Source organism: Bolinopsis microptera, chromosome 9, assembly GCF_026151205.1.
Source record: "Bolinopsis microptera isolate Bmic1 chromosome 9, MBARI_Bmic_1.0, whole genome shotgun sequence".
NCBI lineage: Eukaryota > Metazoa > Ctenophora > Tentaculata > Lobata > Bolinopsidae > Bolinopsis > Bolinopsis microptera.
In genome coordinates this window covers 11,633,926-11,650,577 of record NC_087080.1, presented here as the reverse complement: position 1 = coordinate 11,650,577, position 16,652 = coordinate 11,633,926, and the positions used below count along the sequence as shown (strand labels likewise).

Sequence of the window (16,652 nt, the reverse complement as noted above, 5' to 3'; positions counted from 1 at the left end):
AATGACTGGTAATATTACATTGTTACTAAATATATAACTTACATCTAAGCATTATAATCTTATAAACAACACTTTTCTAATAGGAGAAATGTCGGACAAAGACCCGATATTAAACAGTGAAGAGTTTAACATAGATTTCCAAGACTTCAGTAACACTGTAGCTTCCATCCCCAATGATGCAGCCACAATTCCTACTTCACAATTCTCCAGCTTTGAGCCTGCTTTTGAACCAGGTAATGGAATATTTTTATGAAATTTATACTAGCTGGATTTGACCACATATTCATAATTGCGTTAGAAGCTTAGTTGAGCACTCAACTCTAAGAAGTTGGAACCAACATAAAAGTAACATTGTTACTACATAACTACATTGGTCTCTCGTCTTGAAATATTAGATTAGATTCTTTGGAAGCAGCTTTAATCTTAATTACGGATAATTCTGCGTAAATTATAGCTGCAACATAACTACTCTAGTAGCAGGGTGTAGTTGAGTGTGCACTTCGATGTGTACTATTTCTGACAACACAGGGTTGTTTGTTAGGTCATTCTAAACCAAAATCGTTTAGGTGGACAATTTGTTTCGCTAGAGACAACCCTACAGGGCAAATTTTCTAAATTACCCTCAGTCGCGTATACGGGATTTTCGTATTTCGGCTCCTGAAGGTCATAGAGACTTAATTTTTAGCTTAAAATCACCGCAATGGCCACATTTATATACAACTTACTAATCAATATATGGTCTAAAATTGTTTGTTTCCGAGATATCTGCAAAAAACTAATTTTAAGTTCAGGCGTAGGCACAAATTTCATCAAATTTGTATCTCCGCTTCTGAAGGTCTTAGAGACTCAAACTTTGACTTAAAATGACCGCAATGCACATGTTTATATTGACACTATAAAGGTCATAAAGGCCCAAAATGCTTACTTTTGGAGAAAAATCCAGAAAAACTGATTTTCACTGGGGAAGTGAAAAAAATGTACTCTAGAAGCTAATTGAAATCGAGTATGCAGTTTGGTATCTACAAATTTTCTAGAAACCAGGTCCTTTGTAAGGTCATTCTGGATCAGAATTGATAAGGTACGCAATTTCTATCAGTAGTTCCAACCCTAGGGGGGAAATTTCTAAATTACCCTCAGGCGCAAATATATGACTTTTGTATCTCGGCTTCTGAACGTTTTAGGGGCCTCTCTTTTAGCTCAAACTAACTGCAAAGGCCACATTTACATACAAGCTATAAAGCAACATAGGGTTTATAGTGCTTAGTTTTGGAGATATTCATTAAAAACTGTTTTAACTTTCGTGCATCCTAAAATAGTAACATCAAACATGTACTTAATTTTGGTATCCCGGGCTAAAAAAGTCTTACAGGCACTTTACTTGCAGCACAGCAAAAGTTCAGCATGAACACATTCAGATAATATTTATGAAGCAACACAATTCAGTTTCAGAAGCTCCTTCCAGCTATCTTGTGTTATCCCCAAATGTATACGTCTAACCATCTCTCTGGTTACTTCGAACAACTTCAATCCCCAAATTTATACATGAACATCTAACTATCTCGTACTACCACAAGTTGGGCTCTCTCCAGTACTGTTTGACTATTATAGCTAATCAACTTCAATCCCACCTCATGAAGTAGAATCTACTTTTAGCTACCTTTAATTCTGCTACTACCAACTCGTTATAATTGTAGCTCTTTCTAGCTCTTTCTAGCTCTTTCTAGCCCGAAGTAGCTAGAAGAAGCTAAAATTTGTGGGTACTGTTTGCTAGTGTTAGCTGGATCATAGAGCAGAAAGTAGTCTGAGGTTGCTGGAATTAGTGCTAGAATTTGAAGGTGCTGGTGATAGCTGAACAGAGTAGGAGCAAGTCTGAGGTTGCTGAATAGGGCTAGAATTTGCAGGTGCTAATAGTAGCATAACACAAATTATTGGATGTTGGTGGAAGCTAGATAGAGCAGGAAGTAGCATTCAGAGATTGCTACAAACAGCTAGAGTGGAGATAGCTGAATTGAAGGAAACTAGAAGTAGATTCTACTACATGAGGTTGGATTGGAGTTGATTAGCTATAATAGCCAAAAAGTACTGGAGAGAGCCCAACTTATGTTAAGACTGGGATCTGGGCTTAATCCCGATCCTTAATTCCGGTCCCGGTCTTAATCCCGGTCCTGGCACTTTTTCCCAGTCCCAGTCCCGGCCAAAAAATCGGTCCCGGTCGAGCCTTGCCTTTAACGAGATGATAGTAACCAGAGAGATGGTTAGACGTATACATTTGGGGATAACACAAGATAGCTGGAAGGAGCTTCTGAAACTGAATTGTGTTGCTTCATAAATATTATCTGAATGTGTTCATGCTGAACTTTTGCTGTGCTGCAAGTAAAGTGCCTGTAAGACTTTTTTAGCCCGGGATACCAAAATTAAGTACATGTTTGATGTTACTATTTTAGGATGCACGAAAGTTAAAACAGTTTTTAATGAATATCTCCAAAACTAAGCACTATAAACCCTATGTTGCTTTATAGCTTGTATGTAAATGTGGCCTTTGCAGTTAGTTTGAGCTAAAAGAGAGGCCCCTACAACGTTCAGAAGCCGAGATACAAAAGTCATATATTTGCGCCTGAGGGTAATTTAGAAATTCCCCCCTAGGGTTGGAACTACTGATAGAAATTGCGTACCTTATCAATTCTGATCCAGAATGACCTTACAAAGGACCTGGTTTCTAGAAAATTTGTAGACACCAAACTGCATACTCGATTTCAATTAGCTTCTAGAGTACATTTTTTTCACTTCCCCAGTGAAAATCAGTTTTTCTGGATTTTTCTCCAAAAGTAAGCATTTTGGGCCTTTATGACCTTTATAGTGTCAATATAAACATGTGCATTGCGGTCATTTTAAGTCAAAGTTTGAGTCTCTAAGACCTTCAGAAGCGGAGATACAAATTTGATGAAATTTGTGCCTACGCCTGAACTTAAAATTAGTTTTTTGCAGATATCTCGGAAACAAACAATTTTAGACCATATATTGATTAGTAAGTTGTATATAAATGTGGCCATTGCGGTGATTTTAAGCTAAAAATTAAGTCTCTATGACCTTCAGGAGCCGAAATACGAAAATCCCGTATACGCGACTGAGGGTAATTTAGAAAATTTGCCCTGTAGGGTTGTCTCTAGCGAAACAAATTGTCCACCTAAACGATTTTGGTTTAGAATGACCTAACAAACAACCCTGTGTTGTCAGAAATAGTACACATCGAAGTGCACACTCAACTACACCCTGCTACTAGAGTAAACAATCTATTCTGAACATCATTATATTTTCAGAACCAAAAGCGGACACGAAGTTAACATTTGAGACAAATAATTTGTTAGGAAATAATTTGTTAGAAGATGAAGAAGAAGATCCGCAACCCCCAGTTAACACCGCTTTTTGGTCCTTCCAGTTTTATCAACAATATTTCAACGTGGACGATGCAATGGTTGGTAATGTTTCTCGAATTTGATCTTGTGTTTACTTTTCCTCCTTCTGTGAATATCTATATATGAAGTAGTTAACTGCATGTTCAGATTAAAGAGATTCTTCTTCATAAAAGACCTTCACTGCACAGTTTCAAGTTTCAGCTTCTCGTTCAGCACCATCTCTAAACTTTCACCCCAGGTATTGGAAAGGTTGATGTACGCTTGTATTCCTTCTCCTAATTCTAACTACATTGAGAAGCTCAAACCAATACCCGACTTCTACGGGCCCTTGTGGGTGTGTATTACACTAATCTTCTCAACTGCTATAAGTGGTAATATGGCGGACTGGTTCGCCACTTTTGGAAAAGATACTGATTGGGAATACGACTTTAAAAAAGGTAAGATTTTCTGCACTATAGTCATTGGAAATCACTTTTTTTTTCAATTGAATGCAAGTTCGGAACGAATTTGATGTTATTACTGAAAATAAGCTTGGTTTTTTAAAAAAATTTTTCAAGATGCAGTTGTGATGCTCTCGCAGCATTTAACTATAAATTGTATTACGTTTAATTTCATAACTTCAACATGTCTTCCTCTCTAAATACCCTGACAACTTGTTCAGTTTCGATAGCGGGTACGGTGATATTCAGCTACGTTACCGTGATACCAGCACTGCTATCTGGGTACTTGTGGTGGAGGAAGAGTAGCGCTGAAATAAAACTAGCTGATACGTTATCCTTATACGGTTACTGCCTCACTCTCTTCATTCCCATATCTGTAAGTCCTTCTTTGCAATCAACTTGTTCGTATATATTGGTTGCTTGATTTATTGAGTTTTTGAATTTGCCCGTATAATTGAACGGGGTAGGATTCTATCCCTTATCTACTTGACTTATCTGGGTAAATACGGGACTAACTTTAGCTATACACACTACTATAATACACAGTTATGTACAATGTAAACTGTATAACTGTATAAGTACTGGGGGAACAGTATCAGTAGAGATATAACTGTAATCTATAAACTGTACTGATGAAATGTTTCAGTTGTTGCTGTGTATTAACTACGAATGGATAAGATGGCTGCTCATTTTCGGTCTAATGGCCACCAGTGGTAAGTTAAACAGGAATTCACCTCAATTGCTGATTAAACATAATATGTGCCACTGTTTCACATTTCAAACTGGGATTGAACAAAGTAAACATGTTATATTCTGTACTTTGTCGCAGTCTCTTATATTATAAAAGACTAGAAAACCCGTGGTCACAGGGAGGAACCTAATAATATTCTTTGGCAGTCAGTGCAGTTTTAATCGTGTCAAAAAGTATTCATCCCCTCCGAAGATACAGCCGATTAAAATGTTGCTCGCACTAAACACAACGTAACATCAACAAAACTGATAAAAATGCCGTTCGCCAATCTTTGCACGTGCACGTGCGTGTAATAACCCTCGTTACCATGGTTACTTTGCAACCTTTTGCTTTTTACCTAATTTGCACGTGGGCGGTCGTACAAACAAGGATGATGATTAATCACTCTACACTCGACTGTCACGTGACTTTTTCAACCCGTTCTCTAGCTGGCCCTGAAAGACTATTCGAAACCCTAACCCTCTAGTCTGATTCCAACCCTAACCCTAACCCAATCCATAACAAAAGCATATGCTGAAACCCTAACCCTAACGAGAAATTAGACTAACTTCCTTATACGGTCATATCACGTGATCGAGACAGTTTTTCGCCAATATCTCGTCAGGGGAGCATTTTAACCTTATGTCATGGGGGGTGATTCGGAATCAGCGTCCGAAAATACATCGATTGAAGTTGGTTTCAACTGTCGGGAGCCCTTTTAGAACAATCTCGAAGATCGACTGTAGAGTGATTTAGCACGCTCGTACAAACAACAAAAACAATTCTCTGAATTATAGTAGAGATAGTAACATAATTACTTGCTGTACAAGGAAGCTTAGTCATTAAACAATTACTCCCCTAGGAGGTGTATTGACGTTAACTCTGTGGAAAGTCCTAGATCAAGAGCCTAAACAACTGTCTCTCATTATCACGGGAGTTCTCGCCGCGCTACATGTTGCTCTCATTCTTCTCTTCAAGGTTCGTTGAAAGAGATTTCTGATAACTGGTTTTTGGTTATGAATTTTCGATCAGAGAAATCTTTTACCTTTATTACTGAGTAATTTAGGTCCATTCGATTTTGTTCGTTGCTCGTTTTTACATTACAATATTTAAATCAATATAAATCAATTCGCTGATTATTTAATTATTCTCGCAGATGTATTTCTTCGCGCCTACAGCTACCTCAACACCCATTACTCCAGTGGCTCCACCGTCATGAGATATCGGAAACGTCCTTCCTCGGGGAAATTATTTCCTTAAAGTTCTTGTTTTTCCTTATTTTACTGATTTTGAAAGTTAAGTTCAGCTCAGACCTTAAATCTTAAACTGCAACATTTCGTAGTGAAACTAGTCTTGTGCATGATAAATTCCACTGAACTGATGAACAATTTGTTGTAGAGATTATATTGATAATTCTTGTCTGCACTTCAAATTACAATCATCTCCGGTTTGACGAGTGTGGCGAGATTGTTTCATGGATACCAACATCTTTTCTTGTTTCTATTTAAAAACAAAACTTCAATTTCGAAAATCTTACATAAAAACTTTGATAAAATTGATATCAAATATTGTGTATGTTACCTTTAATACATTTCATAGGGTTTTCGGCAGAAATAAACTGAGTATAATTTAGTCTACCATTGTCATACGTTGTATGACCCGCCGCGCACGAGTGCGCGGCTTCCCCTGTATCGTCAGGACGATAAAGTAGTGAAACGACCGTCGGGTCGCAACGTGATACAAAGGTAAACTGGGCCGCGCTCATCCTGTCATTCCGCCTAATCTCTATTCTATGTTTATAAACATGATAGCCTGAGGTCCCTAGTCATACGTTGTATGCCGCGCACGAGTGCGCGGCTCCCCCTGTATCGTACAAACTATATAGAGGCGGTCCGTGTAGGCCTTACACTGTGCTTTCAGCAATACTCATATAGTGAAACGACCGACGACCGTGGGGGTCACAACGTGATAAAAAAGGTCCCCAGGTAAAACAAGTACATGTACGATGCATCTTTTGACAGAGTTTCGGTCGCTGGCGTGCAGTGCATGCAGCATGGCGCTTAAAAGATTTAACATTCCAATCTGAAGCATACAGTGATCAGCTATAAACTATATACATCTTTTTAGCGCGCGCGCAAAGCTGGTTAAACAGTGTAACAGATCAATTCAATTGTAATGTAATATTGAATACTGGCACGCGCCACTCATCAAAAATTGTTATGGCTACCAGCTCGTAAAAATGTTTTTTATGTATGAAATTGAATTTGCTTTTAACGCCAATTTGCGATTGCTATTTTAAACTTGCATAGGATTAAAAGTAGCAATTTCAATTAATTTTATGTATTTTCAATTTTATCATGTGTCTGCACGCAAAATAGTTTGGAAAGCATTTTTTGTTCACTATGTAATAATGTTGTTTTTAATTTTAATTTTCTTGTATACACAACCATTTTTACTTTAGTGTTTTGACCGTAACAATGCTTTTTATGTTGGGTCAGACATTAGCTAAGAAAACAACGCTGTTGTGATTGCGATCGGTAAATTAATCGGCCACCTACAAAACAAATCTGGCCCCGTGTTAATATAAATGTTTTGTTTTTATTGTTGTGCTTACAATGTCTGTAACGTAAAACGGGACTCAAAATACAATTTTGGTTTGCTATTTTGCTTTCCAATGAGATCCATGTTTGACATCCAAATGGCTATATGTAAATGAGCAATTTAATACAATTTCGTGTGATCTACTCTCACAATGATAGTGATACAAATTTTGAGGGATCCTGTTGTACTATCTTATACAATACAATCTCCTACTATGCGGTTGACTTTACCAAATGCACAGGAAATGTGTTATTGAGGGTTAAATGAGGGGGAACCTTGCCAAAAGACTTTGAATCTTCTACATAACTATACCTTATTTGTTATATTGAAATTTACTTGTTTGTTGAATATGATATATCCAGATCTGATCAAACTCATTTGTCACATTGTGTTCTACAAATTATTTTAATTTGTAGGACTGAAACATGGAGTTTCACACATTTGCATTCCCTTAAGAATTGAGTCTGACTATATTTAGACTTGATCTGGCAACTATAGTGATTATGTGTATGATTGATTATTAACAGTACACAACATTAACCACACAAACATTCCCAGCTTCAGCTAATGGTAATATTGATAAAGTTTCCATCTTAGAAAAAGAAACAGACTTGGCAGATGATACTATATTAATGATTGGAAAAATATTGATTGGCCTCAGAAGTGTATTCCAACCCCACATAGTTTTTATCCTTCTGTCTATTGTTTTTTTGCTGGTCCCAACTCCTTTGGATCTTCTCAAAAGTATTCAACCAGACAAAGCTAAAGTCGACAATGCCTACATTGTCGAGGATACTCCCTTTGTGGTTATTCCTGAACCAGGTATTCCAACTGTAATTGTACTGTGATAGTCATATCTTAAATGCGGTTTGAAATTTAACAGTTCAAATTAGAAAATTTTATGTCAAATCATTATTTATTTCAGTAAAACCATTGGACTCTGAAGTGTCCAGGCTTTTAGAAGCAGCCAAACGCATGAAAGAAAATAAAAAGATTGAAAGAGCTGATAAGTTATACAGTCAAGCTCTACGATTTGCTCCCAACCACCCTGAAATCCTGAGTATGTATGATAAAATTTAAGCAAAGTTGTAAGTTATTAACAAGAAAAGAACTGCTACTGGTCAATCAATAGGAACCTAATGTTATAAGTCATATTGGGATGTACAGTTGTTTAAATTTCATCTGAATCATTATTGATTTTTAAAACTTTTCTCATCAATATTTCTTTTAGTGCAATATGCTGAGTTCTTAGAGAAAGAAAAGAAAGATGTTGTAACTGCAGATAGTTTATATTCAAAAGTTCTAAAGAGAGATCCTACTAATGAAGCAGCTCTTTTGAGGCATCAAATTAATCTCCCCCAAGTAAAAGCTATAGACATGCAACACTACAAAGCTATTGAAGCAAAGAAACATGCCCTTTCTATGATAGCCCCTAGTAATCTTGCATTCAGACGAGCTAAGAGAGAGTTCTACTTCCAACTCATTTACCACAATAATGCTATTGAAGGTAAGAAAAAGTACTACCATTTTTATTTTTGAATTCATTTGAAGCTGCCCAGCCATGATTAAAATAAATAGTGTAGGTTCATATTTATTGATTAATGATTAAATTGTTAGTAAAACATTCTTGAAATCAAATTGACAGGCAATACCATGACACTGTCGATGACCCGAAGTGTGTTAGAAACTGGTCGTGCTATTGGTGGACAGAGTATAAGAGAACACAATGAGATTATTGGTATGGACGCTGCACTTCACTTTTTAAACGGAACTATGCTTGCACCAGATAATCCTCTTGAGATTCAGACAATCCTAGCTATACACAGAAAACTTCTTGGTGAGAACTACTTTACTAAAAAAGTTTGACAGTAACTTTTATTTTAGTGTTTCATGACAATTTATTGAGTGTAGAGGCTATTCAGGTTCTGTGGGCTTAAACTGCAGTGTGTGAACCAAATACATTGACCTGTTTGCTTTATTGCTGTATCCATTTTTACATTCTTACAGGAAATGTGGAACCAGAATATGCTGGTCGTTACAGAACACATCAAGTTTATGTTGGTGACTTTGTTCCTCCAAAACCTGAGGATGTTCCAGCTCTTATGGAGGATCTGGTGAGATGGTTAAACAGTGATGAGGCCTGGTCACTGCATCCTGTTGAATATGCAGCCATCGCACATTACAGACTTGTATACATTCACCCTTTTGTTGATGGCAATGGGAGGACTTCACGGTTGTTGATGAATCTGAGGTTAATTCAAGCTGGGTATCCTCCAGTTATCATCAAGGTTCAAGATAGATACAAATATTATGAAGCTTTAGGTATAGCTAACAGTGGAGACATTAGGCCCTTCATTCGATTTATAGCTCAGTGTACGGAAACTAGTTTAGATGGGTATCTGGATAGTTTAGGGATAGAAAAAGATAATTATAATGCTGAGTATGAGGAATATCTAATAAAGAACAATGGAGGTGCTGAGATTTTGGAGAATGATGATGTCATATCTCTTCCTTAACAATTTAATGCTAGTCTATGGGATCAGCTTTTACATTCAGTTTGTTTTTTCAATTCACAGATAGGGCAATATATTATGCTTAGTTCTCTAGGGTTTCATTTATCTATCGGTAAATTCAATATTTATCCCTATGTATAGTAGTGCATACTCATACTATGGAATTTCACAAGTATTTCTTGATAACGTACTTGCTCTGTTGGACCAAGATAAGAGATTTAATCTGACACATCATTTACTTGAATTATAGATTCTGTTATCTGTATTGTACATTTAACTTGATATCAATAATCAATTTCCATGCCACAGATTTTAATTTCTTTCAGTTTTGAATTTAAGTTGTTGATGCTGAATTTGTATATATTTATTGAGTTTCTAATAAGGGAAGATGTTGTATTATTGTCTAATTTTAGCCAATTGTGCATCAAAGTAAACCTAATAACATAGCTAAAATGCATATATTCGTTAAAATAGCCTTTCTGATCTACCATTAATCTGACTAACAACAAAAACTATTTTAAGAGACATTAGAAGGATGATAGAGAGTGCAGATAAAAGTAAAGATGATGTTCCTGATCCAGAAATCAGCTCTGAATATTCCTCTGATGAAGCTCCTGACCCAGAAATCAGCCCTGAACCTCCCACTGTCCCATCAGAGATTGCACATAAACACTTAGTTACAATGCAGCGGTTAGCAAAAAAACGAAGGGTTTTTCTCGTTCAGAAAATTACCAAACGGATTAAACTATTAAAAAACAAGAAAGGCAACGAAGCACAGCTGAGTAAAAACCAGAGAAAGGTCGAACGATTGTTTCAACGGATAAACGATATGAAGGTACTGGATTTCAAAGATGTAGTTTCTGAAATGGTCAAACAAAATTTCAAAATATCAGATAACCATCAGGAGCAAACTAAAGAATGGTTTTTGTATGAGTTGACTCAAGATAAATCGTCTTTTATGTACTTTGTGAACTCTTTGGATGAGTCTAACAATATGCAAGCAGAAGGTAACACCGTAAATAATTCTTCGATACCAAAAAGGGAGCTTCCCTCTTCGAACGGTAGTCCAAAAAAGAAAAAACCCAAAAAGGATGACTTTTCAAACAAACTGTCATCCTTTTCAGAAAAGGGTGATAACGTATTAAACGATATTATTAAAGAAAAGAGAAATCGTCCTGGTCAGAGAGCAAGACAGAAGCAGTGGGAGGAAGTATATGGAATTCAAGCCAAACATTTAAGCAAAGATAAACGATCAAACGATACCAACAAAAGGGACAGCAATAAAAGGGACGGCAATAAGAGGGACATTGGTAAAAGTAAAAAACGTGCACCAGTTGATCTTCCTCCTCAAGAAATTATGAAAAGGTTAAAAGAGAAGGAGAAAGAAAAAGAGAAAGAGAAAGTTTCTGTAAAAGCGGAGCACCCCTCATGGCTTGCAAAGAAACAGCTGTCTTCTTTGACTTCTAAAATTGATGTGTTTGCTGGTAAAAAGACTACTTTTAGCGATGATGATGATTGAGTTTAGTTTTGTGACATACCTACTGATATAGTAAATTAATGGTGGCATGTAATGGGCTAAGACGTCCAAGCTATCATTCTCTAATAAGAATCATAGGAATAACGGTTGAAGGAACGACATTTTTATCAATCAGCATTTTTGTTGTTTTTACTAATTTTAAATCTGCTATTTATATTACATACTTCGAAGTGAAGCAACAGATCTAATTTATTATTCAAATATAATTGTCATGTATTATTGCACTCTAAAATTTCTTCGTTGAATGCCTTACAATTAAAATGCAGTTGCAGTGTACGCTGTTTGATTGAGTGAAATCTATTATACGTGGATGGTATGGACCCTATGGAGCTTAATTTCATGTAATTATTTCGCCTTAAATAAATAACCTAATTTACCATTGAAGGGTGCGATGTTTTCACTGAAATCACTGCTGGATAAAGTGACTTCAGTGCAGTCAGATCTAACAGATAAACTAAGCATCTCTCCGGGGTGGGAAAGAGAAACTCCTGACTTTCCTGAAGATGTTGATCTTTCTACTGGTAAGTGGAGTCAACACTTCACTTTGACACTTTTTGATATTCTCATTAGAAATAGCTGAAGTCTTGATGAATTTGTTTCTTAGACTTATTTGTCGACAGAGTAGTTTCTTGATTTCTACATCGCATCTGCTCCCTGAAGCTGAAAGTACCCTCTTGTCTCTTATCTCTTATCTCTTATCTCTTATCTCTTATCTCTTATCTCTTATCTCTTATCTCTTATCTCTTATCTCTCAGGTACAGAGTTGCTGAACAAGTACCAGCAGCTATGGGAACAGATACACCACATGTCCATGTCTCAAGCAGAGGAGGGGCTGCTGCAGCTGCATCTATCACACGACTACACTCCTGGTTGGGCAGGCAGGATGCTCTCATGACTCAGCTGACTACTGGGATCGCTGAGCTGCCACTGTTGACGGAAACTGTTGAGAAATGCACTGGTATGTGGGGTGGCGATGATATGACTACTGCGAACAATTAAAACACTTCTTTACTCTGGAACAATCGATGGGATTGTTTCGTTCCCCTTTAAACGATTAATATTTCCACCTGACAGTCAGTTTTACATCCATGTTAATCTGCTTACTTTAAAATTTCAATGTATATTATATATTTCTGGACTATTTATCTCAATTACATCTTCCTACAGGTATTGTAACAGAAACTGGTCTGAACATCTCATCCTGTTAGTAGAACTTGAAAAGCTAGAAGACGATTGTGACAGACTACACGTGGAGCGCATGAAAGCCGTTCACCACCACCATCTAGACTCGTACCGTGAAGAGAGACATCGGGAGCTTCTTCAGAAGAAAGCGGTCATGGAGAAGACCTATCAGGACTCAGTGCGCGTGCGCGCCATTAAGGAGTGTCTTGTGTTAAAGGAGAGACACAAGACCTTCAAAGATGAGTTTGATAGAGATATGGAGAATTACAAGAGTACAGGTAATTTCTCAGTGAGAGATGCCCAAACTGCTCCATTGGACACAGTGAAGTCGTTACAGACCGCTCCTCTTGATACGTTAGAGAACTTTGTGCCTGAAGACGACTCTGATTTATCAAGTTTCCTGGGCAGAAAGGTTACTGTGTTATCTGCGAGATCAGAAGAGGAGGAAGACAGTGCGGATCAGATTTCTGTGGATCAGATTTCTGTGGATCAGATTTCTGTGAATCAGATTTCTGTGGATCAGATTTCTGTGGATTCTGATGAAAAGAGCTAGCAAATTTGAAATTTCTATTGTGTGTAGTGTTCTTATCATATTTTGAAATTGCTATAATGTCTTTGTTAACATTCAAACCTCTTTACTATTTTTCAGATTTTAATATTTGGGCAGATTTCTATCTAATTTTAAGTAGATAGTCGTGAAGGTACTTAATACTCTTATTTCAACAGAGCTGCAAAGCATACATTTATCAAAACGCTTATGATTTTGTAATAAGCAAAAAGACCAGTCTTAATTTATAAGCAGTTCAATATTGCATTATCTAAATCATTTCATACTGTAGTTGATTCGATTATATAGTCCAGAAGCATTGATTAATCATGTTTCAGTTAAAAATAAATTGTTGTTGTAATAATTTGGTGTATGTCTTAATTTTGTTTTGAATATTAATGAATTGTATCTTGTCAGTCAAGTTTACCTTTTTTATAAAAATTTTATTTTTCAAAACCAGATGTCTCATTTTTAGTCTACATATTGTTTAATCATTAAAATATAATGGTTAGCCGATATTAAGCCAGGCATGTTAAAAATCGTGCAATAAAATGCAATTTTCGTTTCAAACTTGCAACGTTTTATTGTCAACGGTGAAGAGTAAAATGGTTAAAACTAACATTTTATCAAGCATAATTTAAGTAAGTTTCATGAACTGTGTCCACGGTTATCTCAAACGTCCCAACAATGTCCGATCATGTAAGCAAATATTTGGGCGTTTACTTATCGGGGAAGTTGCGTGTAAAATTATACAAAAAGATGGATTAAATGCACAATAAACTGTACCACTTGTACCACCTTTACCACCTGTACCACCGGCCCTCTCAAAGCTCTGTATCCTCCCTTCTAGCCTGAGTAAACCTCCGCAAACCATTCCCCTCATCATTGTTAGTCTGCGCAGTCTCAATATCACACCTCCCCTCACACACCAGCCCCCTCAACATCTTCCTAACATTCTTGTTACAACACACCACCAAAACAGGGTTGAGTCCTGCTATGGTTACTGGCAGGATCAAGTGTACCACTATTGCTAGGTTCTCATAAAACCACGGGATGTGGCCGTGGCCAAAGTGGAATTTGAAGATGATGCCGATTTGGGAGAGGAGGAGGAAGAGGAAACTGGCAAAGTTCATAGCAAGGATCAGATAGATACTTCTCTTATTACTGCTCTTAATCCTTGCTCCTTGTCGTCTGTGTTGGAGGAGATACACAATCCCTGCTAGGAAGTAGAGGGTGAAGGCTCCTAGTAGGATGTAGATAGTGAGAAGTAGGACTGTGTGGGGGGAGACGGACCGGTTTAGGAGAAGCTGCAGACTCTGTACTCTCTGAGACTTTATTACTAACACCCTGTCCGGCATCAGGACACAGTAGTTTATCAGGAGACTCGTTATGGGAGTGTAGATTAGCAGTGCTAACAGGAAGTATTTTGTGGGCAGCTGTATGAAAGGGTTCTTGATCTTGAGGGCTCGACTGACAGCTAGGAGAATGGTAACGAAGACTGAACTGAAGTAAAGTGTGGAGTGTAGAACTGATTCCAAACTCTCCCATACCTCCGCTGCTCTGTACTCGGGCTCTATGCCAGGTTTTATTAAGGTTACAGCAACCAGAGCTGGTTTGAAGATGTTAGTGAGAAGGTTTAGAAGGGCGAGGAGACGGAAGAGAACTGTAGCTTCTGAGGGGCGCTGTTTGGTGTAGTAGAGGTAAACTAGGGGGTTCAGTAGGGTTGATGTCAGGAGGAAACTTATCAAAATACCTGCATACCTGAGGGATATTGTTATATAAGATCAAATGTAAGTATAGAAAAGTAGTTGCTTGTAAAAATTAGCCTGCTGTAATATTTATACTTTTTTCTAATACGGAAATTGTCAGAGCACAGGGAAACGCAAGGAAGAAACTGGCTCTGAGCTTGACATGTGGCATTTAACACGTGACATGTAACACGTGACATGTGACATGTGACATGTAACACGTGACAGTTACAATGTCTCACCAATAGTTGACGTAGTAAGGGGTCACCACCTCTCCTATCTTCACCTCACCGTACAGCTGTTCTGTTTGATTTGAGGCGGGGTTACCAAACACTACCATGTTGCTCTAGTCTGGGAGGCAGTTCACAAGAAGTTACTTAACAATAATAGACACATAGGATCAACAATAGTACAGACTGGAATACAAATTAAATTTACATCTACATAGTCGGATCAGATTAACAACTTAAATCATTAGAAACTCTTGGCAAACTTCTAAATAATCAATGTAAGCACTAAAAGTCCTTATAATTGTTAATCACGCTCACAGTTACAATAACAGTGACCATGTTCACAACGTAGAAATATAATTGAACTGCTGGGAAGTTCAGCTACCGATGAGGGCAATTACAGAGTTAGTGTGTTATTAACTATTATATGAAAATCTAATTGAAGGAGTACAAAGGAGTAAAAGACTAGACATGAAATGGATGTAGACAAGTAATTCCTTATCCTCAAATTTCTCGGAATCATTGTTCACTGTTCTTTGACCGATGGGAGCATGAGCATTGTAATTTAATAATTAATATTAATGCTTCCTCCTTAATTAAAAACATAAAAGTTGTTGAATAACGCATCTCAGATTAACAATAAAATTGAAGCAAACTACAAAATAACTTTCACAGACTTACAATTCTACTTATTCCCAAAACATACAACTTTCCAAGTGCAGTAAACTGTAGAAACGCCCTAACAACAGCAGCACAGCCTATCAAGACAGCACAGAACACACAATGTTGTCAGCTAATACAGTATATTAGGTGGTATATCAGTATAACGGTACTAGAAACGACTGTACTGATTATTAGATTACAGTACTCCGACAGACGAGGTTATTAGCCGCTAATAATCAACTTGTTCGAGAACCATCCTTCTGTTGCTGGCTTTTGGATGTGTCCCCGTGTGATGATATGGAGATGGTTAATGGTGTTCAAAGGATTGTTTATATAGCAAGTATAGTAAGTTATAGCAAGTTATAGCTAGGTTTTAGCTAAGTTATAGCAAGTTAAAGGCAAGTAATAGCTAGTGTTACAAGAGAGTATTAGCTGGTTGTATTGCTGGAGTTACAGTTCAAGGCGTAGAAGCTGATATATTATTTGTTATTATTGAGTCCAAATGTTATATATTAGATAAATAATATAGCAAGACTAAAGAAATCAAAGCGCAACAATAACTGTAATGCTGATAACAACCTCGTCTTAATACCATAGGCACGTCAGCAAGCTGGCAAGCATTACTGAATAAATTTCACCGCATACCATCACACTATCACAGTTAAATTGTCAATAATTCACCAGCAACCACAGCATGGGCTATGCGACTGACAATAGTCGAACTAACAAAATTTAAACAGCTAGCTGGTAGCTATGGACCTGTTTCCTATCTAACAACTCAGATATTAATTAGTGCATTATTAGGATGATTACAACTTAACAAATCCTAAAGGCCCTTTTAACTGTGCTCTACTCAGCTATGATTGTATTATAAGCTTTAATTTGGACAGTTTTCTAAAATATTTAATTTTTTGTCAGTTTTGACCTTTGATAGATTACAATTATATCCAGGTATACATTTTGAGTAAACATTGGCTGGCACTTCGGGCCAATCCCCAACATATTATATATAAGATATATATACATATATGACATGCCTCTCTAAGTC

General features: G+C 37.0%; 4 protein-coding genes across 5 annotated transcripts in view; all 4 read left to right on the top strand.

Moving 5' to 3' along the window:
• LOC134821294 (SPRY domain-containing protein 3-like) overlaps window positions 1–16,652 on the top strand; it is a 77,088-nt gene that overhangs the window by 35,614 nt on the left and 24,822 nt on the right. The window contains exons 1-2 of one of the 2 annotated variants that reach the window (XM_063832013.1): window positions 11,618–11,755; window positions 11,990–12,192. The exons of the other annotated variant lie outside the window; for it this stretch is intronic. Of the exons in view, the coding sequence (XP_063688083.1) occupies window positions 12,021–12,192 (172 nt within the window). The 5' untranslated portion in view covers window positions 11,618–11,755; window positions 11,990–12,020. Of the gene's footprint in view, window positions 1–11,617; window positions 11,756–11,989; window positions 12,193–16,652 lie in introns of those variants that run through there. 2 annotated transcript variants of the gene reach the window in all.
• Window positions 89–5,802, top strand: LOC134821397 (protein YIPF1-like). The gene is made up of 7 exons (XM_063832137.1): window positions 89–233; window positions 3,318–3,472; window positions 3,652–3,850; window positions 4,075–4,229; window positions 4,500–4,566; window positions 5,446–5,561; window positions 5,740–5,802. The coding sequence occupies exons 1-7, from the start codon at window positions 89–91 to the stop codon at window positions 5,800–5,802; spliced, it is 900 nt and encodes a 299-aa protein (XP_063688207.1).
• Window positions 7,736–10,075, top strand: LOC134820815 (protein adenylyltransferase Fic-like). The gene is made up of 5 exons (XM_063831449.1): window positions 7,736–8,006; window positions 8,110–8,244; window positions 8,416–8,691; window positions 8,830–9,021; window positions 9,192–10,075. The coding sequence occupies exons 1-5, from the start codon at window positions 7,817–7,819 to the stop codon at window positions 9,698–9,700; spliced, it is 1,302 nt and encodes a 433-aa protein (XP_063687519.1). The 5' UTR covers window positions 7,736–7,816; the 3' UTR covers window positions 9,701–10,075.
• LOC134820816 (serum response factor-binding protein 1-like) lies at window positions 10,143–11,426 on the top strand. Its single transcript, XM_063831450.1, has one exon. The coding sequence runs from the start codon at window positions 10,233–10,235 to the stop codon at window positions 11,214–11,216; it is 984 nt and encodes a 327-aa protein (XP_063687520.1). The 5' UTR covers window positions 10,143–10,232; the 3' UTR covers window positions 11,217–11,426.

Coding starts and splice junctions, on each gene's coding strand:
- LOC134821397 (XM_063832137.1), top strand. CDS start 89: ATGTCGGACAAAGACCCGATATTAAACAGTGAAGAGTTTAACATAGAT. Junction 3,851..4,074: donor GGAATACGACTTTAAAAAAG/GTAAGATTTTCT, acceptor CAACTTGTTCAG/TTTCGATAGCGGGTACGGTG. Junction 4,567..5,445: donor CGGTCTAATGGCCACCAGTG/GTAAGTTAAACA, acceptor TTACTCCCCTAG/GAGGTGTATTGACGTTAACT.
- LOC134820815 (XM_063831449.1), top strand. CDS start 7,817: ATGATTGGAAAAATATTGATTGGCCTCAGAAGTGTATTCCAACCCCAC. Junction 8,007..8,109: donor TGTGGTTATTCCTGAACCAG/GTATTCCAACTG, acceptor TATTTATTTCAG/TAAAACCATTGGACTCTGAA. Junction 8,245..8,415: donor CAACCACCCTGAAATCCTGA/GTATGTATGATA, acceptor TATTTCTTTTAG/TGCAATATGCTGAGTTCTTA.
- LOC134820816 (XM_063831450.1), top strand. CDS start 10,233: ATGATAGAGAGTGCAGATAAAAGTAAAGATGATGTTCCTGATCCAGAA.